General features: G+C 41.1%; 1 protein-coding gene across 1 annotated transcript in view; it reads left to right on the plus strand.

Annotated features, from left to right (window-relative positions):
* Positions 1-3,973: 3,973 nt before the first annotated feature.
* DNAH9 (dynein axonemal heavy chain 9) overlaps positions 3,974-25,215 on the plus strand; it is a gene marked incomplete in the record, with an annotated part of 94,979 nt that continues 73,737 nt past the window's right edge. The window contains 17 exon segments of the mRNA XM_072403301.1: positions 3,974-4,224; positions 6,507-6,748; positions 7,641-7,776; positions 9,660-9,856; positions 10,176-10,600; positions 10,761-10,983; positions 12,504-12,670; positions 12,753-13,623; positions 16,499-16,629; positions 16,792-16,918; positions 17,333-17,473; positions 18,085-18,210; positions 21,248-21,487; positions 22,178-22,338; positions 23,187-23,343; positions 23,437-23,541; positions 24,823-24,980. Coding sequence (XP_072259402.1) covers positions 4,014-4,224; positions 6,507-6,748; positions 7,641-7,776; positions 9,660-9,856; positions 10,176-10,600; positions 10,761-10,983; positions 12,504-12,670; positions 12,753-13,623; positions 16,499-16,629; positions 16,792-16,918; positions 17,333-17,473; positions 18,085-18,210; positions 21,248-21,487; positions 22,178-22,338; positions 23,187-23,343; positions 23,437-23,541; positions 24,823-24,980 — 3,818 coding nt within the window.

The raw sequence follows: 25,215 nt of genomic DNA on the forward strand, positions 1-25,215 counted from the left end.
ATCTTTACAAAACCAAGAAAAATTTAATGGCTTGAGTTCCACTTTAGTTTACAGAGCAGTGCGAACCCTCCTCCACTAACATACACACAAGTGTAGAACATCTCTGATAGTAGGGGGCCCTTACTTCACATTATCTGGAATCGATAGTATGATCAGTTTTGAACAAAGTGAAGAGCAGTGTATACCCCCCATATTCATATCACCCCTGAATGCTCTGACAGCGGGGCGACTGAGGAACATTACCAGGAATCAGTAACATGATCGGCCTTTTAGAGACTGAAGAGCAATGTGACCCCCCTACCCTCCCCAACCTGAGAGCTAGATGAAGGGCTATTAATACCCATTATCAGGAATCAATCCTATGATCAGCTTTGTATGGCCCAGGAAACACACACAGACACGCCTGACCATTCAGTGCGGAGACTTTACATGCACATTTTCTGAGGTCAGGTTGGACACGTGTGTCACCCAAAACATGATAAAGCAATGGCTGTCATGTTCTTGGTATCTTTATAGCCCAAACTTCTGCACATCAATGTTCTTTGCAGAGATGTCGGGGTACACACAGCAGGCATGTTTGGTGTACATGGCTCCGGCACACACAGGCTCTCTTCCAGCGTCTGACCACAAAGAGCAGTTTATCAGCTTTAATTGGAAGGCTACAAAGGCCCGGACTGTCTCCAGAGACGTATGTGAAGTCAAAGACATAAAATAAGAGCTTCTTGTTAATTGGGCTCTGAGCACAGGAATGGAAATTCTTAATTACATCTCCAGATCAATGCAGATGCAGAATTCCAATAGTCGGCATTTGTGGGGCCAAAAATTCTCCTTATCAAAAAGTCCATAATCCCACCTAGGGGTACCATAAATATGGACGCTTGTAGGCAGGATAACTGTCTCGATACCCCCACGCGTTTCGCATTTCCTGGGCTTCCTCAGGGTAATAAGGGACTGTTTGTGCTAAATTGTGTCCCAGATTTGGGGTTATAATTCCTCTTACAACAAGCGAGGACTTTTCAGTGGCTGCTGGATTTGGCTGTCAAGCAAATCCAGCAACCTCAGTTGTTAGTCTGCTTTAGCTGCTCCACCAAGCACCCCAAATCTTTGATTAAAAAGCAACCATTCTCTTTGTACCACTGATATAGACCTTGAAACATCCCTGCTTGTTGTAAAGTAAATTATAACCCCAATCTGTGACACAATCTAGCACATACAGTCTCCCTGGAGGATGCCTAGGACAGGTGAAACGGGTCATACCGACCTCAGAGCAGAGATCTTAAAAAGTCTAAAATTATAAGAAAGTATCATAGCAGAAATTCATAAAGGAGACCTCCTAAACCATCAGAGCTTTAGATGATCTCCTTTAAATTGCGTGGTAAAGGGGAAGGAGGTGGTTTGAGTTGTTGGGCTTTGAACAGCAAATGGAAGGGATAAGCAGCACCATCATTGGGAAAACTCAGGGGTGTCAAAAATTTTGCAGTCTCTGAGACTCTATTATAGGTTGGTTGTGCCGGTGCTGACTGCCAAGCCAATTGCCCCATCCCCTACCACTCCCACACCAGTGCCCCTTCCTTATACTCTGCCCATGTTGCACAATGGCTCAGTGGTTAGCACACTCCCCTTTGCAGCGCTGGGTCCCAGGTTTGAATCTTGACCAGGACACTATCTGCATGGAGTTTGCAGGTTCTCCCTGCGTTTGTGTAGGTTTCCTCTCACATTCCAAAAATATGCATAATTGGCTTCCCCCCAACATTGACTGTAGACTGTGGTAATGACATATGACTTTGGTAGGGACGTTAGATTGTGAGCTCCTTTAGGGACAGCTAGTGATATGACTATGGACTTTGTACAGCGCTGCATAATATGTTGGCGCTATATAAATACTGTGTAATAATAACAATAATACAGAATGGGCGCCCACACCCCTGTTCCTTATATTTCATTATCTTCCAATATTGGAACAAAGTGATTGTGACAATACTGGACACAATTAGAATAAGCCGTCTCTTTAGAATTTTTCAAACCATTCGCAGGTTCTATCAGACTGATAGAAATTTCTTTCTTACAACACATCACTTAGATAAGACTTTACATGGGAGGAATCCCACAAATATTTTGCAATGAAAGGAATTCTGCATGGAGTACTCACAAGTAATTCCTTCTGAATGGGGCAATTCCAGATCATTACTTACTTCTCCATTGTACAAGATTACACTTATTGATATTTTCATTGAATAAACAATTGGAAAGGCTAATTCTCCCCTTTACTGTATCTGTAGGCTAAACAAGGCTTGAATAAAGATCTTATATTTGCCAATTTTGCTGAAAAAGTTAATGATTCCATGGGATGTTCGTACTTTTCCCATTAATGTATATGCGATTTTAGCCCGCTAATGCTTGATTAGATTTGATCCATTCAGACGATGGAGGTGAGATTGACAATTTACACTTAATGGCAGCTAATTTTCTGGCACATTGACTTTTGCTATTACCCAATCAGAAGCTTGTGCACACCTAACCATCACACCTAGATACCCTTGTTGGACATCCATTCTAGAACCATGTGTCATAATCATGGAGAGTTGTCCAAGCCCCACTTGTGGCTTTAATGGAAGCTTTCCATTAGATTTTAGAATGTGTCTTGTTCATTTGTACCCATACAGTCAAAATGGCATTTGTAAGGTCAAGTACTAATGGTGGGGATTTGCACCCATTGGGGAAGTCAGGTACTGATGATGAAGATTTGCCCCCATTGGTGAGGTCAGGTACTGATGGTGGGGATTTGCCCCTATTGGTAAGGTCAGGTACTGATGGTGGGAATTTGCCCCCTATTGGTGAGGTCAGATACTGATGGTGGGGATTTGCCTCCTATTGGTGAGGTCAGGTGCTGATGTTGGATGAGAAGACCTGGCTCACCATTCCAATTCATCCCAAAGGTGTTTAGTAGGATGATTTCAGGGCTCTCTGCAGGACACTTGAGTTCCTCCACACCATACTGGTGACCCAATGTCTTTTTGGAGCTGGCTTTGTACCCCAGGGCACAGTCATGGGGGGAACCGAAAAGACTCTTCACCAAACTGTGACCACAAGGCTGGAAGATTACCATTGCCTGCAATGTATTTTTGTGAGGGAGGATTACCAAGACCCCTCACTGGGGACACCTGAACCCCATAGTTTGGAGACGTGTCCTCTATACATCTGGCCATATAGAAAGGTGTGATGGTCATGTAAGAAGACCTGGCTCACCATTCCAATTCATCCCAAAGGTGTTTAGTAGGGTTGAGGTCAGGGCTCTGTGCAGGACACTCGACTTCCTCCACACCAAACTGGTGACCCCATGTCTTTATGGAGCTGGCTTTGTACCCCGGGGCACAGTCATGGGAGAACAGAAAATAATCTTCACCAAACTGTGACCACAAGGGTGAGAGAGCAGAATTGTCTGCAATTTAATTTTTTATGCTAATGTTTGTTAATGAAGATTGCAAAGCTTTGTTCTTGATGTGTTGCACTTGACTTTGCATTGTAATTTTTACCAAGCGCACATCATCGATGTGGTGGTCAGGTATTCACAAACTTTTGGTCACGCGGTCAACTTGTCAGCAGCTTTGCCACAAATTCACCTCTAGAGCATCATCCATATAGTGAAATATGTGCCCCAGGAGAGCAAACACTACAGTATCAATTTATTCTTTTGTGTTTCTCTGACACATTTTCTTTTTTTATGTCCTTGTCACTGCCTATGAAATTGAACTGAAATCACAAACAATATCTTCCTTCCAAGCTACCAATATGATAGATCACTGAAGTGAGATGTGAAAACCTAATGCAGCCACAGCATCGAATGACTGATAAGCTCCCAAAAATGATGTATTTGTTTTTGGGAGTTTAGTTTGGGTTTATACTAAAATGTTCTTCTTATAACAAGGTATTGTCAGATGAATAAATATTGGTTATTGGTTCTGTTACAGCTGGTTTCTGTGCTCCGCGAAGTGAAATATCTCCGAACACTCCGCATGGAGACCATTCCTAGAGAAGCCGAAAACATCTTCTCATCAAAAGAGTCCTACAGACAATATTCTGCCAACCTGGAGCTCACTGCCAACTGGTACAACAAGGTGATCAGCACCATCCTGGAGGTGGAGTTCCCCCTGGTAGAGGGACAGCTGAAGGACATTGATGTACGTCTAAAGCCTGCAGAAGAAACGTTAAACTGGAAAGAAAATGGTACGGACTGGTCTTAGAATGTATAGATCTTTGTAAAACAGGTATAGCATCCAGTGTGTAGGGGAACAAATCAGAAAGTCATCTCTTAACTGGAAAAATTTTCTTTAATGAATGATTTTATTGAGCTTGTACCCTTTGCACTCCCATTGCTGCTTCTGTTGTCGACTTTTAAAGAAATATTTGTAGGTTGTAGATCTTACAGAATGCCTCAGACCCTCCACAATGGTGGAAACTCAAAACAATGATGTCACAATGTAGCCCTGATGTCACAATGTAGCCCTGATGTCACACTGTAGTCCTGATGTCACAATGTAGTCTTCTGCTCATTGAGACAATCCCTAGGGAAGAAAGACCTCCTGGCATTTTTGTTCTTTCCTCCAATATGGTATTTAGAAGTGTATTAGGTTTTCTAAAATAGACCAATACTGCTGGTCACCCGCTACCTGCCTAAAAGGAAGATCACTGTCCTGGTAGAGCTGCTGATTGGCACGTTCCCTACAACACGATTGGCCTACAACACATTTCAGGGATTATGGTGACCAGACTGTATTCCTATATTCCACTTGCAGGAGTTACCTTTTAGGAGTTGTTCTAATGAACATATTCTAAAGTCAAATTTATTCCACTGCATTTAATACTGTAATGCATTCAGGTTCCATATACCTTGTTCTTTGATTCCAAAGTTCGGCAGCAGTAGTTAAATTACCCTGTGCTTGCAGCACCTTGGAGAGTCCGACCTCTTCTTTTACACACAAGCAGTCTGATATGAAGCCAATCATGCTGCTCAAATCAACAGAAATCTAGCGCCCCGGAATGGGGCTGTTGATTGGAGTAATGTGCAGGGGGGTTGTCAGACCACTGGATATCCAGGCCATCTTATAATTCCAGGTCCTTGAATAAGTAATATTAGTTTATCACATTTCCCTGGCCTTGTTCTAGTAATGTTGAAGACATCCTAAATCTTCTGTTGGGCAAGCTTTAAAAAGCCCTGATTTATTAAAGCTCTCCAAGGCTGGAGAGAATCAGTAAAGCTGGGTGATCCAGCAAACATGGAATGCATCTGGTCCAGCATTGAAAACATTTGCTAACAAGTAGCAAATGACTTTTATGAAATCCATTGCAGGTTTGCTGGATCACCTAACTTCACTGTTGAAAGTGTATTCTCTCCAGCCTTGGAGAGCCTTAATAAATCAGGGACATAGTGTGTAAGAGCAGTGGTTTGACTCTCTATGGTGCTGAAATTAATAAAGAGAATAAGAAAGGCAGCAGGGGTTTTGTTGGAAAATGTAAGAAATTGTATTGATATCACATATAGTGAAAGAACAACAAGTGTCACATATAATTACATGTAAAACGTACTGGTGATCCCAGTTCCACTTAGCTTTGTGTAAAGCCTGTTGGGATATCTAGGCGTACAAAATTTCTAGAATTTGCACTTAATTGAAGGTTCCATAAAGTTTTTTATCCAAGGAGAAAAAGTGTCAAGAAAATCCTGACGCGTTTCATCCACTTGGGCTTCCTCGGGGGAGAATATGAGACATAAATAAATTGCTGATGAAAATATATTTCAAAGAGACCAGTTACATATCTAAATATATATAAGCATTTTCAACCAAATAATTTAAGTACATTCAAAATAAAATAGTAAGTCATTTGACATTAAGTAAACTTTTACTCCAAATAAATAACCTTTAAGTAAAACTAGAAAAAAAAATCTTCAAACTGCTTAGTCTATATAGAAAATAAACTAAGAAGGAAATACATATGCATGAATTGCTTCAAAATCTTCATTTATAAACTTATTTGGTAAGTATGCTCTAGGTATGTAAAATGTTTTTCCTGAAGAGTAAGATACCGATTGTAAGAACGATGGATGACTCAATTGAAACTGGTGAAGACCAATTCGGGTTACTGCTTGATGTGCACGGAAAAGTTTCTGTAGTTGCTCTCCATGGTGCTGCCAGCATGGGGTATTTACACTTGCTTCAGAGCTTTGGACCCCAAAAAACTAAGAGAAGGTTATTGTATTATATTATTACTGTGTAGGGTGACTACCTAACTATAATACAGAGAGATAATCCGTGCTTTTCAATTTTGCTACATGTAATGTCCAATAAAATGCTGCCTTTCACAATTCCAGTGCAGTATGGGAGGATGACCTACAAACCTAAATCTAATTGATTTGAGCAACAGGAACACTTCCCCCTGAGCACATCTATTTACACAAATCTCATAGACCTCCTGCTGAGATATAACTCTCTGTGTGTCTTTTTCCTGTTAAGGTGTCTGGGATTACATCCAGCAAATCAGAGACAGTGTCCATGACCTAGAGCGTCGGGTCCAGAAAGCCAGGGACAACGTGGATGAAATCCAGACCGTGATGAAATCTTGGGTGCTGCCAATCTTCGAGAGGAAAGATGGGAAGAAAGACACCCTGCTGAATCTAGATGACCGGAATGAACGGCTGGAGAGAAGATACAACCTGATCAGGGAATCTGGAAAAAAGATTCACCAACTGCTCAAGGTACCATTGACCAAGGGAGGTGTCAATCAGAATAAAGCCTGCTAAGTGACATTGGGCAGCTGCAGGACTTTAAATGTATCCCAAGAACAGATATAACATTAATATATCTGCCACTGCACTTGTGCAGTAGCAAGGATAGCATAATGTAATGGGACACCGCAAATGCAAAGTTTTGCTTGGGGGGGGCCCACTCATTTCTAGTTTTGCCCCTGGGTACACCCTTCGTCCAGCCTTGGCAATTTGGGGCATTATTGTTTTTTTATATTGTGCACTACACAAGGTCTCAAGGACTTGGCACAGCAATCTTTATCAGTGGTAAGGTTTGAAAGTTTAATCTGTGTTGCTGCTCTTTGCGTGGCCTTATTGCCCCTCGCACCACCGTAATATGTTTTATAACAAGTACAAGTATATTAACAATGAATTCGTCAGCTTTAATGAAATTACTTTGCTGATTACAGAAAAGATGCCTTGAAAAAAAGCTCACGGGGCTCATGGGGCCATTTAAACCTACCGCTGTCTGATACCCCCTTCTCCCTCCAAAGACCCAGGAAATCATTAGCAGAAATCCGAACATATTAAAGATTCCGGCTCCCCGCAGGAATATAGAACATCTCTCCCTGGTCTGGGGACAGGAAAGGATGCCGAGTATAAAATTCAATTAATTGAACCTGGTCAACCTTACCTGTGTAATTTTTGTCGAGGGCTGTAAAAAATAATGAAAGGCTGATTTTTTAGCAGAGGACACTGCACACGGCTCCCCCCCAGCCATTCATTTTTCATTTTTACATTTTCACTGAAAATAGAATTTGTATTTATATCCGCGGGGGATGCGGAGGTAGCACCATGCGTCCCTTCTTCTAGACTTGCAATCAGCTGCCCTCTTGTTTTTCAGGAAAACATGGAACTCTTTTCTGCAGACCCGGATTCCGATGTCTGGAAAGCATATGAAGATTATATCGATGAAATGGTGCTCGATGGGTTCTTCAGTGCCATTGAGTGCTCCCTAAAATTTATTCTGGATAATATGGGTATGTAATTAATCAAAGCTTATATTAAATCTGAACTCCAAACACACCTAAATACATTAACTTTTAACAAATGCAAGCAGTGTTATTACCCTAATTTGGTATCAGCTTCTTGCAGTTGTGAAAAGAAGAAGTAGCACAAGGTGACAGTCTGTTTTGCATTGGAAAGGGGAGTGTCATAGAGATTATCGCTGCTGATTATCTTTGCTGCTTCTCTTTTCACTGGTTAGGGGAAAGAGGAACTGTAATTGTCACTGAACAGCAGCATGAGAAAACCCAGTCTAATGGGCTCCATAAACATTTGGTAATGGGTCCAAATATTACAGTATCACATCCCTAATAATATACATACTAACAACAATTATGGGACTTTAATGGTACAGATTAAAATGTGTTTTTTATTACATACTTTAAATACAAAAATTAAAACCAATATCATGCGACCACATTATAATACATCTAAATTAAATGTTCCCCAACGCATTTACGATATAAAGTGTTTATTACCATTGATCTAATATGAAGGTCTCATTGTAGACTCTTCAGCAAGTGTTTCTTTGATGAAGCAATTAAAGAGAAACGCGTTGGAGAACAATAAATGAAGGATCATTACAAATTTTGATGCATTTATAATGTGGTTGTATGTACATGATATTGTTTTTAACTTCTGTAATTAAAGTGTGGAAAAAAAACCAAATATTAATCGGTACTATTACAGTATTATTAGTGGACAGTACCCTGGCCTGCCAAACAGGCCTGTGCTTTGTAGTAGAGTTGTGTATATCTGGATAGAACAATGCAAATCCTTTGGCGTGCAAAACAGCTCCCATGAATGCATCGCATTTGTTTTTTTGCTGTTTGTTTAGCTTCAGTACAAAGAAATACAAAGTTTTACTTGATATTTCAGATATTTTCTGCAAGGTGTTGCATTGATTAGGATTTAGGAAATGGCCAGTCTTCAGTCTCAGAGATTACCTTCATCCTATAACTTCTGCTGGAGGTGTTTTCAGGATAGGCAACTTTTTCTCTGATCTTATTAATGGAGATTTGAGCTTTTTGATTTCCCATAAAGAAGGTCTTGGCTTAGCATTCCAAGCCTTCAAGTTTCCCATCTGATGACCTTTCTCTGTTCTAAAAAGTCAGAGATAGTTGGCCTGATTTATTAAAGCTCTCCAAGGCTGGAGAGGATACACTTTCATCAATGAAGCTGGGTGATCCAGCAAACCTGGAATGGATTTCTTGAAAGCATTTGCTATTTGTTAGCAAATGTTTTCAATCCTGGACCAGATCCATTCCAGGTTTGCTGGATCACCCAGCTTCACTGGTATAAAGTGTACCCTCCCTAGTCTTGGAGAGCTTTAATAAATCAGGCCCCTTGTAAATACTTTTTCATATTCGGCAGCACATTGGCTCAGTGGTTAGCTCTCTGGCCTTTGCATCGCTGGGTCCCAAATTTTGGCTAGGACATTATCTGCATGGAGTTTTCAGGTTCTCCCTGTGTTTGCATGGATTTCTTCTGGGTTTCCTCTCACATTCCAAAAACATGAAGTCAGGTTATTTGCCTTTCCCCCCGAATCGACCTTAGACTGTATTATAGACATATGACTATAGTAGGGAAATTAGATTGAGAGTTCTTTGAGGGACAGCTAGTTGCATGACTTATGACTTTGTACAACGCTGCCTAATATGTCGGCACTATATAAATACTGTGTAATAATAATAATAAAAGGAAGCAAATCTGTTGCAGTGATGGTCTCCAAGGTAGATAATTCTTCCTTTTTCCAACAACCTCTGTAAAACCGACTTCCTAAATTCAATTCTTATTTTTCAGCAACGATCGTTTCCTTTGTAGCCACCATCATTTTCTGCCTTTTCTTCTTTTTTAGATGCTAAGGCTGGCCTTGACCCCTTGTTTGAAGTCCAGTTAGACCTTGTGATCCCAGACATGGTGTTCAGACCCTCACTGGACCTTGGTACTAGTGATGGCTTGTATGATATCATAGAGGGACTCATCAATGACGTCTATAGGATTTCATCCCTGGTACCCAGGGTATCAAAAACAAGCAGCTTCCCCAATTATCAGGTATGGATTTGTATATGTGAAGATAGCAGATATTGTATATGGGATTTGTATATGTGAAGATAGCAGGTAATGTATATGTGATTTGTATATGTGAAGATATTCTCACCCTCTTGGTGGTCTCTGTATGCTTGTGAGATGTTTGTTGTAAAGAATGTTAGTAATATTATGAGTCTGTGCATGCAAAATATATGTCTGTATGGGGCCCTATTACTTGCCTTTGATGTTGTTGCCTTCACTACTTTTATTACATATTACCTTGTTTTCTACTTTATGCTGCTTACCCATGACCATGTTAACCATACTTGATATATTTACCTAGGCTGATATGGAGGACATGATGGATCTTGCTGACATGCGTAACTTACTCATGGAAAATGTCCAGAACATGTTGACCACATGTGCTGAATACCGCAATTCCTTTGATCACTACGCCTACCTCTACGTCGATGACCGCAAAGAGTTCATGCGTCAGTTTCTGCTCTATGGTCACGTACTGACAGCAGAGGAGATAGAAGCGCATGCTGAGGATGGGGTACCGGAAACGCCACCCACGTTGGATCAATTCAGAGAACAGATAGATTCCTATGAGAACATCTATGAAAAAGTCGGCCATATGGAACCAGTCAACGTGTTCGAAGGGTGGATGAAGGTGGAAGCACAGCCTTTCAAATTTGCTCTTCTCAATGTCATCAAGAGGTGGAGCTTGATGTTTAAGCAGCATCTCATTGATCACGTCACAAATAGGTAAGGCCAGTATGAAAAAGGTCTTCACAACTAACAATGTTTGATTGCAATATAACCTCAAGGTACATAAGATTGTAAGCCATCAGGCCCAATGATAGATTTGGCACTTTGTAGTATAATATATGAAGTAATAAATATAATGTTCCATTTCTTCCCACAGTCTGGCAGACCTGGAGGAGTTTATCAAAGTGGCAGAGCAAGGATTAAGCAAACAGCTTAAAGAAGGAGACTATAATGGCCTGGTGGAAATAATGGGCCACTTAATGGCTGTGAAGGATCGACTAAACAGCACCGATCAGTTATTCGAGCCTCTGAAACAAACGATAGAGCTCCTGAAGGTCTACGAGCAGGAATTACCTGATGAAGTCTACAAGCAGCTGGAGGTCAGGACCACATTTTTCATAGTTTGCATAAAATTTACTGGGCAGGACAAAACCTTCATGTGTCTTAAGCAGTCATAATTATCTTTTATCAGCTTATGAAAAGTCATTGCCATATTAAATGCAAATTGGTGAGAAAATCTGGGAATCGGTATAGTATTTCAGTGTCCATCAGTACCTTGGCAACTGTCATCTGGCTGTCCTGGAAACACCAACTAAGATGACATTGCTGTGCATGGCTTAAACTTCCCAAAACCAAGTTATGGCAATCTCTATTTCTGGAGGACATTGAAACTGCATGATGAGGGGACCCCAGATGCCTAGATCCAATTGCTAGCTGCAGCTTGTTATCTCCCTACAATACCGCAAACCCAATAATGGACACATTGTTGGGTTAAATGGCTGAAGCAGCTGCTTTATAATCTGTTTTTTGAATATATATATATATATATATATATATATATATATGTAACTATAAACAATCACACCTTCTTCTTATGTAACAGTATCCTAAACCTTGACCATAACAGTCCCTCTCTTAAATAACCAAAGGAACACAAGTACCCTTCAACCATCCTAACACTTGGCTCAAGGTCCTCAAGGGCATCATCCTAATCTTCTATCATCTGTCTCTGAAGATGTGCATATAGCCAGATAATTGTATAACTAGTTGTAATTTGAATGGACTGTTATTAGGACATTTAGCTACTAATCTAGTTGGGATTCTTAGCACAGAATTACAGAATCATACACCAGCATTTACAGACAATCCATTATTGTGTCAAGGTTGGTGCTGATTATGCACAAAAAAAGGGTGGAAGTATGAATTGTTTGGGTTACATTGCTAAAAGTGTGAATTATTGTCAGATGACTTTGATAATGATGGTTCGACTGTATTAAATGTGGGTGACGGATGGTGGTAAAGGCAAACCAAATACCCGTACTGTATAGAGGTAGTTGTTCCACCTTTTTTGAATCATGTAATTAAAACAAATGGAGGTTCAAAACTTGCACCTTTTCCATCATAGACAACCAACTTATGCCTTTCCATCATAGTTGGTTTACAATGGTGGGATTACTGGTGTGGATATGAATGCTTTGGTTTGTTCATGACACTCGGATCTAAAAAAATCAGCCTAGATGGGAAACAAAAACATCTACAACATCCCAGATCATTCCAGATAAATGTGACTAATGATATCTAGGCACCCATTGACTGTCATGGTACATGCCATTCAATATAATGCTCAATGGTCTCATAAGGTAAAGAGCAAAGTGCAATATTCATTGACATAGCAGTTTTACTCCAATCATCTTTTAACTAGACATAACCGTGTATGTTGTTAGTTATTTTGCTATTACATTTTCTCTTTGCAATACCTCATACCATTAGAATGTCTTTTATATTTATGAAAACAGACATTTCACTATATATGATAATCAGATACATGGCCCAAGATGTACCAGGGCTAGTGAACAGACTCCATTGTGTATAATGTGTGCGCCTCCTCTTGCTTCCCTAGGAACTGCCTGAGAAATGGAACAACATTAAGAAAATGGCCATAACCGTGAAGCAGCAGGTTGCTCCGTTACAAGCCAACGAAGTCACTCTACTCCGCAGGAAGTGTGCTACGTTAGATGTGTATCAGCACAATTTCCGAGAGAGGTTCCGTAAGGAGGCTCCTTTCAGGTACACAGCAAACGATCAGGGTGAAATTTTTAATTGGCTTTAGCTTTCATGAATTGCCTAATAGTTATTTTGCTTTCTCTAGGTTTGATAGTGTCTCACCGTACCAGATGCTGGATAGCAAACATTTGGAGATCAAGAAAATGGAAACCACAATGGCCTCCATTTATGAGTCGGCCGCCTTGTTTGAGGTCGGTGTTCCTGATTACAAGCAGCTGAAACAGTGTCGAAAAGAGGTGTGCCTCCTTAAAGAACTGTGGGACATGATCACACTGGTTACCTCCAGCATGAATGACTGGCAGACCACGAAATGGAGAGAAATCAAAGTGGAAAACATGGACCTGGAGTGTAAGAAGTTTGCCAAGGACATTCGTAATCTGGACAAGGAGATGAGAGCATGGGATGCATTTGCGGGTCTTGATAATCAAGTGAAGAACATACTGACCTCTTTGAGAGCTGTGGCTGAATTACAGAATCCCGCCATTCGTGAAAGGCACTGGAGTCAACTGATGCAAGCAACTGGAGTCCGCTTCACCATGGATGAAGACACCACTCTTGCTGATTTGTTGAAACTCAACCTCCATAACTTTGAGGATGAAGTTCGTGGCATTGTGGACAAAGCTGTAAAAGAAATGGGTATGGAGAAAGTCCTAAAGGAACTGGATGCTACCTGGAGTGCGATGAACTTCCAGTACGAGCCTCACCCAAGAACAAGTGTGCCCTTGATCAAGTCTGATGAGGAGCTTATTGAGACTTTGGAGGATAAACAGGTCCAGCTGCAAAACTTGATGACCTCAAAGTATATAGCGTTCTTTTTAGAAGAAGTCTCAGGCTGGCAGAAGAAACTGTCCAGTGCCGACTCGGTGATCTCCATCTGGTTTGAGGTTCAGCGTACTTGGTCTCACCTGGAAAGCATTTTCATTGGTTCTGATGACATCCGAGCACAACTTCCTGAGGTGCGTGTTAATCTGCATTTCTGTTATTAGAACTGTAGGCAAAAAACATTGAACCATTTGTAAAGTGGAAACCTGTGTATCCGTGATTGCTCTTTGGATACTTCTTTTTAAACTATGACCATGGCCTGCATCCAAAAACACAAATTACCACCTACATCTATTGCGGAATTGTGTTTTTTGCCTGGAGTTCTTTTTTTACGATGTTCACATTTTCTTTTGAAATATCATCCTGCTCTTAGCTGGAGGAAAAAGTCAAGCGGTTTATAAGATCATTTGACCCACATCGAATACCAGCTAATGGAAAATCATATCACCTTTCACAGATTTTTCTGCTGCTGTTGATAGTAGTATATATGAAATCAAAGTTTTTAAAAGTTATGCATTAGTTAATGAAATACTTGATTATAAATGTTGACAATAAAAAGACCCCACCCAACCCCAAGCACCCCCTATCCATACATTGTTGTAGCCAGGATTCGTTCACTAATAGTATATTGAGAAGAGCTAGAACCCATTTCTTTTTTAAAAAAATGTATAAGCCTCACCAGATGCTTACTAGTTTAGACTTTCCGTCCTAATTTTTGGAGATCTTTTGGTGTAGCCTTTGCTAATATACTTAGATATACACAATAGTAGAGTGTTGTTTATCAGTGACGCTTTTCAGGTCATGGTCATACTCCCTTTGTCTACCAGCAGACTCCATACTTATCTGGATAATTTTAATGCTGGTAGATATAATCCCATATAATGAGCATTTCAGATCTGCATATTTCTGAATTGTAAACCATAAAGCAAATGATACAAGCCATTATAGGATAATTGTTGGCTTCAATTTAACCTGAGAATCATATTTAAGCTCCTGTGCTTTGCCTTCGAATCTCTCCACAGTTCTTGTACCATCTACCTACCTGATACACAAATCCCTCCACAGCTCTTGTCCCACTTACCTTTCTGACCTGATAGAAAAATACCCCCCAGCTGCTCTCTTTGCTCCTCCAATGACGTACTAATGACTTCCTCACTCAAAACCTCATCACACCCATGGCTCCAAGACTTTTCTAGAGCTGCCCCCACTCTCTGGAATTGTCTTCCTCCTCTTATTCGGCTTGTTTCTACTTTCTGCTCATTTAAAAAAAAAACTCAAAACTCAACGCTTCAACCTCACCTACCCGTCTTTTTCTGTCTCCCTCACTACTTCCCACCATTCCATATCCCCCTCCTATTGGGTGATACTTCCCCCACCTCCTAGATTGTAAGCTTTTCGGGGCAGGGTCCTCTCCTCCTCCTGTGTCACTGTCTGTACCTGTCTGTAATTTGCAATCCTTATATAATGTACAGCGCTGTGTAATATGTTTCCGCTATATATATTCTGTTTAATATTATTAATAATAATAATACTGACAGCTTGTCCTGTATACAGAAGCATATAATGGGAAAGAGAGCACGCACAACTACATAATCCCTCATTCTCAGGGACCCCCTACCTTTTTGCCTTTCCTGGTAGGCTAATTAGCTTCCACATAAAGTTGGTCCAAGTCAGAGAAATTGGACAATAACTATGGTGGAGCCATAAGATTGTGGGCCGAGGGACACTTGATGACACGACTATTGATTATGCATAAAGCTGCACTATATGTTGGTGCTGTTTCTGAATGAAGTAGGCCGGTCAGGTTGAGTACTTGGACCTTCGTTGTTACTTAGCACATTCAAATTCCCCATTACTGTCAATGCTAGGGATATATTCTGTAGGATAGAGGGCTCACATCATCTGTTCAGTGAGCTGGCATCTTCTTATTCTGTTTCACTTCCAAAACAGAGATCCGTCACCTTACCACTTCTAACATCCTGGCCTTCCTAAAGCAGAACTTCCGTATTCCCATTACCCTCTGCTGTCTTTTCCAATCTGCATTGTATTTGCTGCAGAGGTGTCACCACATCATCTCCTCGCTGCTATAAACCTTCTAATTCAGTCGTGTTTATCCCTTTTACACAGCCCTATAAAATGGCCTTTAGTGTTGTAGCAGAGCACCACAACCCGACAGTAATAAAATCCCAGCAAAATGGAATTATGTTCCTCTGTTATGAGCTGACTTGAAGTAAATAAAATGCCTGTAAAATGCAGACACGCTCCAGGGGCCCCTACAAAGGATTGGAGAGATTGCACCGTCTGATTGGCCCTGTATTTGTACTGTCATTAAAGTGAAAGAATACATTCATTATAGTCATTTTCTGGGTTCATGTATATTGATGGATATATAAAAATAGTTTATGGTCCTTTACTCAAAACTACAACATTAGGAGAAAATGTGATTTTTTTTTGTCATTTTAAAAAGTTTTGATAACATTTAATGTAGCTGAAAACTAGCTGAAAAAGCTGTCCACCTCATTGCTGTGGAATGGCTTCCCGAAAGTGACAATGGCAGGCACTGTCTGAGCAATGAGCGTCAGTGCATCAAACCTTCCAGCATCCAGGCTACATACACCCTGTCCACCTGGGACACCCGGCCTCAGGCAGAAACTCCCCCGAGTCCTAAAGACCCGGCCATTTTATTATTAGCCAGGTGCGCCACAGCCTTTCTCTATTTTTGGCCTGGAAAAAGGAGGAGTGCCTGGCACTTCCATTCCTACCAGAACACTCTGTGCCTGGATCCCAAATAAAGAGCCACAAATCTGCAGCAATACAATTACTCATGGCCCTATCCAGGCCCTTTAATCCCTTTTCCAGGCAGGGGTGAGGTAGATACCCTCTGAAATTGGCATCACATATTTCATTCTACTACAGATATAACTAAACACTTCCAGTGTTATGTTAAACAAGCAATGAGGAATATAAAGGAAGTTCCGATGGTTTACATACACTTTTAATGTCATTTAGGATTCAAAGAGATTCGAAGGCATTGATACGGATTTCAAAGAGCTGGCCAACGACGCTAATAAGACGCCAAATGTGGTGGAAGCAACCAACAAGCCTGGGCTGTATGAGAAGCTGGAGGACATCCAGGCCAGGTAGGAGATACAAAATGAATGAGTGGCTTCTGGTACCTTATGAATGAACCAGATCCCATTCTGTGGTTATAGCATAATTGTTTGTGGTGTTGGTGGTGGCATGTATTTACAGAAGATATTGAACTGATTCTAACATTTGTTGGTTTTGTTATTGACCCCCAGGTTGTCATTATGTGAAAAGGCCTTGGCAGAATACCTGGATACCAAGCGTCTGACCTTCCCAAGATTCTACTTTATATCATCAGCTGATCTTTTGGATATACTTTCCAATGGCACCAACCCTCAGCTTGTGAGTTCTATATTTTGAAAAAGCTTGTATGAAAAGGAGAAAATGCTTCTATGAGATATTAGTGATTAGGTTTACATCTGCATTAACTTAATGTAAGAGCTTCTAGACGGTTCAGACGCACATGGGACGATTTTAAGATAACCTGGGCTTTTTATTGAATCGGCAAAGCAGCATATTCACATAATGTTTTAACTTCCCTTAAATTGGGAAACTTTACTGATGATCGATCCATCTAAGGTACAAACTGGCTTCCATGGCTTGGTTTTGCAGCAAGTACACCTTACACATCTCTATACATCATGTACCTCTGATTTATGAATTATTCTGATGCTCGGAGATTTCATCCACATCAGTCACCTACAATAATCACATTGATTGAATTTAACTCCCAATGCTGAATCTGTTACATTGCAGGTCATGCGTCATTTGTCCAAATTGTTTGACAACATGGCCAAGATGAAGTTCAAAGAGGACGAATCAAAGAGCGCTCTTGGCATGTACAGCAAGGAAGAGGAATATGTCACGTTCAATGAACCCTGTGACTGCAGCGGCCAGGTGGGTGCACCCCAGGGTTTGGGGGATAGGGGGTGACACTGGGGTTCTCTGGGGTAAATTAAGTGCAGAACGTCCTATTTCAGAATGATTCCTGGATTAAAGGAAGCCTGGCATAGGAAAACAAAATGGAGGCTGCCATTGAAAACCTATTTTTAAATATTCCAGTTACCTGTCTTGAAAGGAGTCAGCATTATCTGCTTATATGTTGATTTACTTTTAGTTAGAGCCAATCGATTTAGCAAAGGTTAAATCTGAACTCCACCCAAGCTCGTAAATACTTCATTCTCCAAGGTTATGACTGGACAACAAAGTATTTATGCTATGCTGAGAAGCTAATCCTCTCTTCACTTTGGTCTCCCCATCTGTCAGAATATTGTTTACCATTACATGTGCAATGCAACTCTTCTGATTGGCGTCTTATATAAAAAAGAGGTGTGGCTTTTGTTCTGTAATCAGTTGGTATAGCCCAGGGGCCTTCCTCTGATGGGATAATATAGTGAAATATTCCTCACTGGTAGTAAGTATATAATGAGAAACACAAAAGCTGGCTGGAGAGAGAGTTTTCCAGGATTTTTCAGTAACCTTCTGTAACATTGAATGTCCTTCCTTAGGTGGAGATCTGGCTGAATCGTGTACTGGATTCTATGAGATCCACTGTACGACATGAGATGACAGAGGCCGTCACAGCATATGAAGAGAAGCCACGAGAACAGTGGTTGTTTGACTACCCTGCCCAGGTGAGGGCACCAGCGAAACATTGGGCTGATTATATCTAGTAAACTTAAGGTTCCATTTCAGGTTGTGCAGCATGATGGTGGCTAAACATATCCCAGCTTCTTCTTCACAGGTGCTCACACATCAGCATGATCCTCATAGGTGGTCACACGTAGCTTAGCTGTTTTTTCAAAGGTGTTCACACACAGTTTAGAACCATCCTCATAGATGGGGTCACACATATTAAAACCATCCCCTTAGGTTGGGTCACACATGTCTCAAAACCATCCTCATAAGTCAAGTCACACACAGCTCAGAATCATCCTCATATATGGTCACACTTATCTCAGAACCATCCTTATTGGTGAAGTCACACATATCTCAAAACCATCCTCATAGGTGAGGTCACACATTTCTCTCAACCATCCTCATAGGTGGGGGTCACATATATCTTAGAGCCATCCTTATAGGTGGGGTCACATATATCTTAGAGCAATCCTTATAGGTGGTGTCACATTTATCTTAGAACCATCCTCATAGGTGGGGTCACACTTATCTCAGAACCATCCTCATAGGTGAGGTCACACATTTCTCTCAACCATCCTCATAGGTGGGGGTCACATATATCTTAGAGCAATCTCTCAGAACCATCCTCATAGGTGAGGTCACACATTTCTCTCAACCATCCTCATAGGTGGGGGTCACATATATCTTAGAGCAATCCTTATAGGTGGGGTCACATATATCTTAGAACCATCCTCATAGGTGGTGTCACATTTATCTTAGAACCATCCTCATAGATGAGGTCACACATATCTCAAAACCATCCTCATAGGTGAGGTCACACATATCTCAGAACCATCCTCATAGGTGGGGTCACATATATCTCAGAACCATCCTCAAAGGTGGGGTCACATATATCTTAGAACCATCCTCATATGTGGGCTCACACATATCTCAGAACCATCCTCATATGTGGGGGTCACACATATCTCAGAACCATTCTCATATGTGGGGGTCACACATATCTCAAAACCAACCTCATAGGTGAGGTCACACATATCTCAGAACCATCCTCAAAGGTGAGATCACATATATCTTAGAACCACCCTTATAGGTGGGGTCACACATATCTCAAAACCATCCTCATAGGTGGGGTCACATATATCTTAGAACCAACCTTTTAGGTGGAGTCACAAATATTTCACACCACCTATGAGGATGGTTCTGAGATATGTGTCACCCCACCCATGGGGATGGTTCTGAGCTATCACTGACCACCTTTTAGAAAGTAACTAAGATATGTGTGACTATTTTTGAGGATGATTCTAAAATAGAACCTTATAGGTGGGCTCCAATCTCAGAACCATCCTCACAGTGGTGGTAACACATAGCTGAGCTGCACCCTAGGTTGGTGACCAGTCCTGGATATTACATGGTGATCTGTTCCTTTCATTATCTGAAGGTACCATCTTACTTTTCTTTTTTTTTAGTAGATAAGGTAGGGAAAAAGAGATATGCATAGGGAAAGAGATTTATGGTGTTGAGGGAAAAAAAATGCCCCATTTACACAATCGTATTTGGGGATGGTGTGATCCTTAGTGGTACTAGTATGGGGATAGTATGAAAGTGCAGCAGTAGCAGAAGTGGCATTTGTTGCCTTCCTGTAGATGCATTTTGCACCCATTTGAGCCCTGTGCTAACAGAAATGTTGCCCCTGCAATGAAAAGAAATGTATGTGCATGGGGTAGGGGTGTGTGTGTGTGTGGGGGGGGGGGGGGGGGGTCAGTAATGAATTGTATTGACACAAGGTGGGGATGACAAATTGACAAAATGGGAAAGAAAAACATTGATGAGTATGTGGTGGGGATGGATGAACTGGGACAGGTGGGACTGAGACACTTTGCTATTATTTCCTGTGCTAAAGAAACCACAGGAAGTTATTCTCTCCAATGGTAGAGACAATCTTACATAGTTGTCACTGACACAGATAATTTATTTTCTCTTTTCTTGTATTATTTTGTGTTTTAGTTTCTCTCACCAGGACTTTTGTCTTGTACAAACATTGGATTTTCTTCATTCGTGATTGTCTCCAGTGTAAATTTAGTGCTACTAGAACTGTCCCCTGATGCTGTTTAATGATCCGCTGTGCTGTGATCTGTAAACAACCGGCTGTTAACGACCTCTATTGTAATCTATTGGGGAGGACACAGCGGGGAACCTCCTGTTCATCCTCCCCTCTCCATAGAACAAAACAGAGATCATTCCTTCTACTGTTGCTGAAAACAATCACTAATGATCGTTTTCAATGCTTATAATTGAACGCTTGCATGGAGCTCAGCGGAGAAGGTGAATCTCCCTGGTGATGTCGCTGACAGTTCACCCAAAACATCTATCTAACAATCTATTACTTTTGTTTGGCTTCCATTATGAACTTTATTTAAATAATTTTAAAAAGAGACAAAACGACCTGGTACATTGGAAGCTGAGGGTTCTGTGTCAGGTTCAATAAAAGGAGTCTGGGAACAATAATGCAGTGTATAGGACTCCATAATGCCATATTTATGGAGCCCTATTACCCATAATGCCATGCTTATAGGGCCCTCTCGCTTATAATGTATATATTTATGGAGCCCTGTCACCCCTAATGTCATGTTCTTGGGACCCTCTTACCCATAATGCCATCTTTATGGGTTCCTGTCGTCCATAATGCCATCTTTCTGGAGCCCTGTCACCCATAATGTCATGTTTATGGAGCCCTGTCACCCATATATATATGATCCCTGTCCGTTCCTTTTTTAACTTTTTTTTTTCTTTTGCTGCCATTGCTGCTGTTATTGCCTATTGACAATTATTATACAGGATGTCTGTGATATCTTCATCTACATACACAATTATTTTATTCTGAATTTTCACCAAATCTTATATCAAGCAGATACATGACGGTACAGCCAGCCCCCTCTACTTGAAGCCCCACCACAGCTTTAAGGTGCAGTGTAGTTCAGGTGCAGATTGATCAATATTATTCTAATCTGAGCATTTCCTCTGTCTCTCCTTTAGGTCGCTCTCACTTGCACCCAGATCTGGTGGACCACTGAGGTCGGCATCTCTTTCGCCCGGCTAGAAGAAGGCTACGAGAATGCCATGAAAGAATACTACAAGAAGCAAGTAGGCCAGCTGAACACTCTTATCACCATGCTGATCGGGCAGCTGTCTAAAGGAGACCGCCAGAAAATTATGACCATCTGTACCATCGATGTGCACGCCCGTGATGTCGTCTCCAAGATGATCCAGCAAAAGGTGAACCCCATTGGAGGATTTCAGTTTACTTTCAATGTATTCAGTTAAATGAAATTAAAACCAAAAGTATGATAACAAAATGAATGTCCCAAAAATTATATAGGAGCCAAATAACAAAGCAAGCTGAAAAAACTTAATTATAAAAAATCTTAAAGATTACACACTATGTCCTGCATAGATGGCACTCCACAAAATACTCATACATACTTTTTCTTTATTATGTCTTATGTGGTCACATGACTGCTCAGACCCCTGACCATGCACCATGGTCTCTGGGTGGCAGGCAGGTACCCATACATCATAGGAGAAGCCACCATGCCTCCAGTATAGGAATACATGACAAAGAGGCTGACAACACTGCTGCCATTTCATCTATGGCCCTACAGTGTTGTCAGCTCTTTGTAGGAAATGATCCAACCTTGGGAAAATGGTCAGGATTACATATAAAAAAATAAGTGAAAAAAGGAAGAAACACAATGCAAATGATAGTAATGGTAGGATGGAGTGCTGGTCTGATTATCATTTAAATCTTCAGTGGAAACCCAACTAAACATGGAAACTATTCTTTATAAATTTATATGTGGAAAAATAGTGAGCAAAAAGGGAAAAGTTGGAAAATACTAATCGGGAATGAGTTAACAATATGGTGCAGATTGTTTGATGTTCCTGACATTTGTCCTCATTTCACAGGTGGACAATGCCCAAGCCTTTGTGTGGCTGTCTCAGCTCCGACACCGCTGGGACGATCAAGGGAATCATTGCTATGCCAACATCTGTGACGCCCAGTTCCTCTACTCCTACGAATATCTTGGCAACACGCCCCGACTGGTTATCACTCCTCTAACAGATAGGTGGGTGACACGGTGCCAGCGCCCTCCTTTCAGTAGATAGCTGAGCAGTGCGGGAATGACGCTCCACATGCCAAAACTCTGCAGAAATGATACAATTACATTGTGTTCAGATATCCCCTGTAAAAAAAAAAAAACCATTGGAGCTGATTGGGTGGCGGGATTGTTTCATATAGTTTGTCTTTTCTATGAAGATTGTAAATAATTAAATGTCTTTTCTCATAATTTATGGGTGTTTCATAGTAGCAAAAATTAAATCTACCTCCAGCCTCCCTTTCAATAATTCTGCCCTCCATTCTCCTCTTTACTAAATCTGCCCTCCGGCCTCCACTTTGCTAAATTTTCCCTCCAGTCTCCTCTTTGCTAAATCTGCCCTCCGGCCTCCACTTTGCTAAATTGGCCCTCCAGTCTCCTCTTTGCTGAATCTGCCCTCCAGGCCTCCTTTTCATTAAATCTGCCCTCCAGCTTTCCCTTCAGTGTTGCACAATTGTAATGACCCTCCTTTTGAACTGATATTGTTTACTGTGATTTCACTGCACACTGTGAGCTTTTCATTATGCCCATAAAAAATTGCAGCAAATCAGCAGATCAGCAAGCCTGATTTCCTTGCTGTAAGATGTCCAGCGTCGTCTAAGAGTTTTCTGCCCAGCCTGACTGTGCCTGGCTCGCCCCTTTATATTTTTTTGGAATTCAGTTGTTTATTCATAGAAGCTCAGCATCAGAATCATCAGCATGGAATCATTCCCTATCTGCAAATGTGACATTCACTCATCACCCTGACAGGTGTTCTGGAACCTTACAAGGTTTACAATGCTATAGAATCTTAAAACTTTCAACTTTATTCCCCCCAGGTGTTACATCACCCTGACCCAGTCCCTCCATCTCACCATGAGTGGAGCCCCAGCTGGACCAGCTGGTACAGGAAAGACAGAAACCACCAAGGACTTAGGTCGAGCTCTTGGAATTATGGTGTACGTCTTCAACTGCTCTGAACAAATGGACTACAAGGTAATTCTTCTGACGTTTTTTAAAGGTGGAAGTCATTTCCTGCAAAGTTTTCTTTCATAATGGATAACCCCCATCTTTTACTGTATCTTCCAGTCCTGTGGAAACATCTACAAGGGCCTATCACAGACCGGAGCCTGGGGCTGCTTCGATGAGTTTAATCGAATCTCAGTGGAGGTGTTGTCCGTGGTGGCAGTGCAGGTGAGGAACTCATAACTTGGTAGAACAGCCAAACCCAAAGCAAAGTAGATTTACCAATGGCCATCGCCAAAATCCAAAGAGTTCAGCCATATATGAATCTCTTAGTAGAATGAGATGAAGGTGAAGTAGTGAAATGAGATGACGGTCTTCATAACTAACACATTATTATCAACACATTAATCTCACTCCGATTCTCTGACAACTGAGAAGAACCAACTCCAACACTGTCATGGAGTGATAGGAAGAGGATAGAGGTCAGGTGTGGGAAATTCTTAGCCTCTAAATGGCAAACTTTACAAATATGAGACCTTTTAAGAAAAGCCTGCAGGGCCCCTGAAGAGATGTAAAAGGTGCTGGAAAGGTCACTATTGATATCGCTGACTCATCATCCTGGCTGCTACTAAATGGGATTTTTATTCACATTTACCTAAAGAAGTATCTGTGTACTTTTAAATCTGAGCCTCAATTATTATTTGGAACTATAGTGGTAATTGGTGTTTTTATATCATATCTGCAAATTATTTTGCAAAGCTAGAATCTTACAGTGAAATTATGTGCAGTTACATTGTATGTCCTGGGTCCCAAAACCTGAAATAAATTAACCTCTTCCAGAGTAGGAAGCTCTGAGCAAAGTCAACATTTTGCCCCTGTTTAGGAGGGTGAATGAAAGGAACTGGGATTCAATCGATCAAAGTGGTGTTACGAGGAAGAAGCATTATTTCTATCCTAATTTCTAGTAAATTCCATTCATTCAAAGAACAGAGGTGCAGCTCCGGGTTCTTACGTCTTGGGCTTCCTCATGTATTGGCACAGGCATCATATGGATGAATAGCAGGCTTTAAGGAATCAGAATGCAGCATACAAGCCGGAAGAAAGGAAACCTAGGCAGCCACCACATTTAGGAACATATTCTGCATGTACAGGAATTGCCATTAATAATACCCTGTCACTTCCTAAAGTAAGGCAAACATGTTTGAAGCCCAACTTTGATAACAACCATGACTTTCTCCAAAGATCCAGTACAGTAAGTGAGCGTTGTCATCCTAGGACAGGAAATGTGTTACTGACATTTTACTGACCACAAATGAAAAAAAAGTCGGAGAATTGTGTTGTAGTTGTGTTTGTAGTCACCATGTGTGTGCAAGATGTAAGGGACTAAATATACTGCTGATGCCGGCAATTCTTATTCCCAGATCTATAGGTCCCTGACTTGTTTGAGAAATGAATGTTTCCCAGATATGCACAAAGTCTTAGAATTCATCTCTTGTTATCCTCTGACAGGTTAAAAGCATCCAAGACGCCATCAGAGACAAGAAAAAGAGGTTTAACTTTCTCGGTGAAGAGATTAATCTGATTCCATCCGTTGGGATCTTCATCACCATGAACCCCGGCTATGCCGGCCGAACAGAGCTCCCAGAAAATCTCAAGGCGCTGTTCAGGTAAGTTCAGTAGGTATAATCTCCAACCTTTTATGCTTCCATAAGGTGTTTGTAAAATTCTGGTCACCTTTTACTATAAGGCATGTCCATGGTAGTTACTGAACTGTTATCCAAGTCCCACTTCTTTCCATGGCTACAGATAAAGGTAGACTGACAACCCTTATGTAAGGCAGTGGATTAGCACTGGCAGCCTAAAACAAGTGCAGTTACCAGCAGGAAATCCAGAAAAAAAACT

Source organism: Pyxicephalus adspersus, chromosome 3 (assembly GCF_032062135.1).
Source record: "Pyxicephalus adspersus chromosome 3, UCB_Pads_2.0, whole genome shotgun sequence".
Taxonomy (NCBI): domain Eukaryota; kingdom Metazoa; phylum Chordata; class Amphibia; order Anura; family Pyxicephalidae; genus Pyxicephalus; species Pyxicephalus adspersus.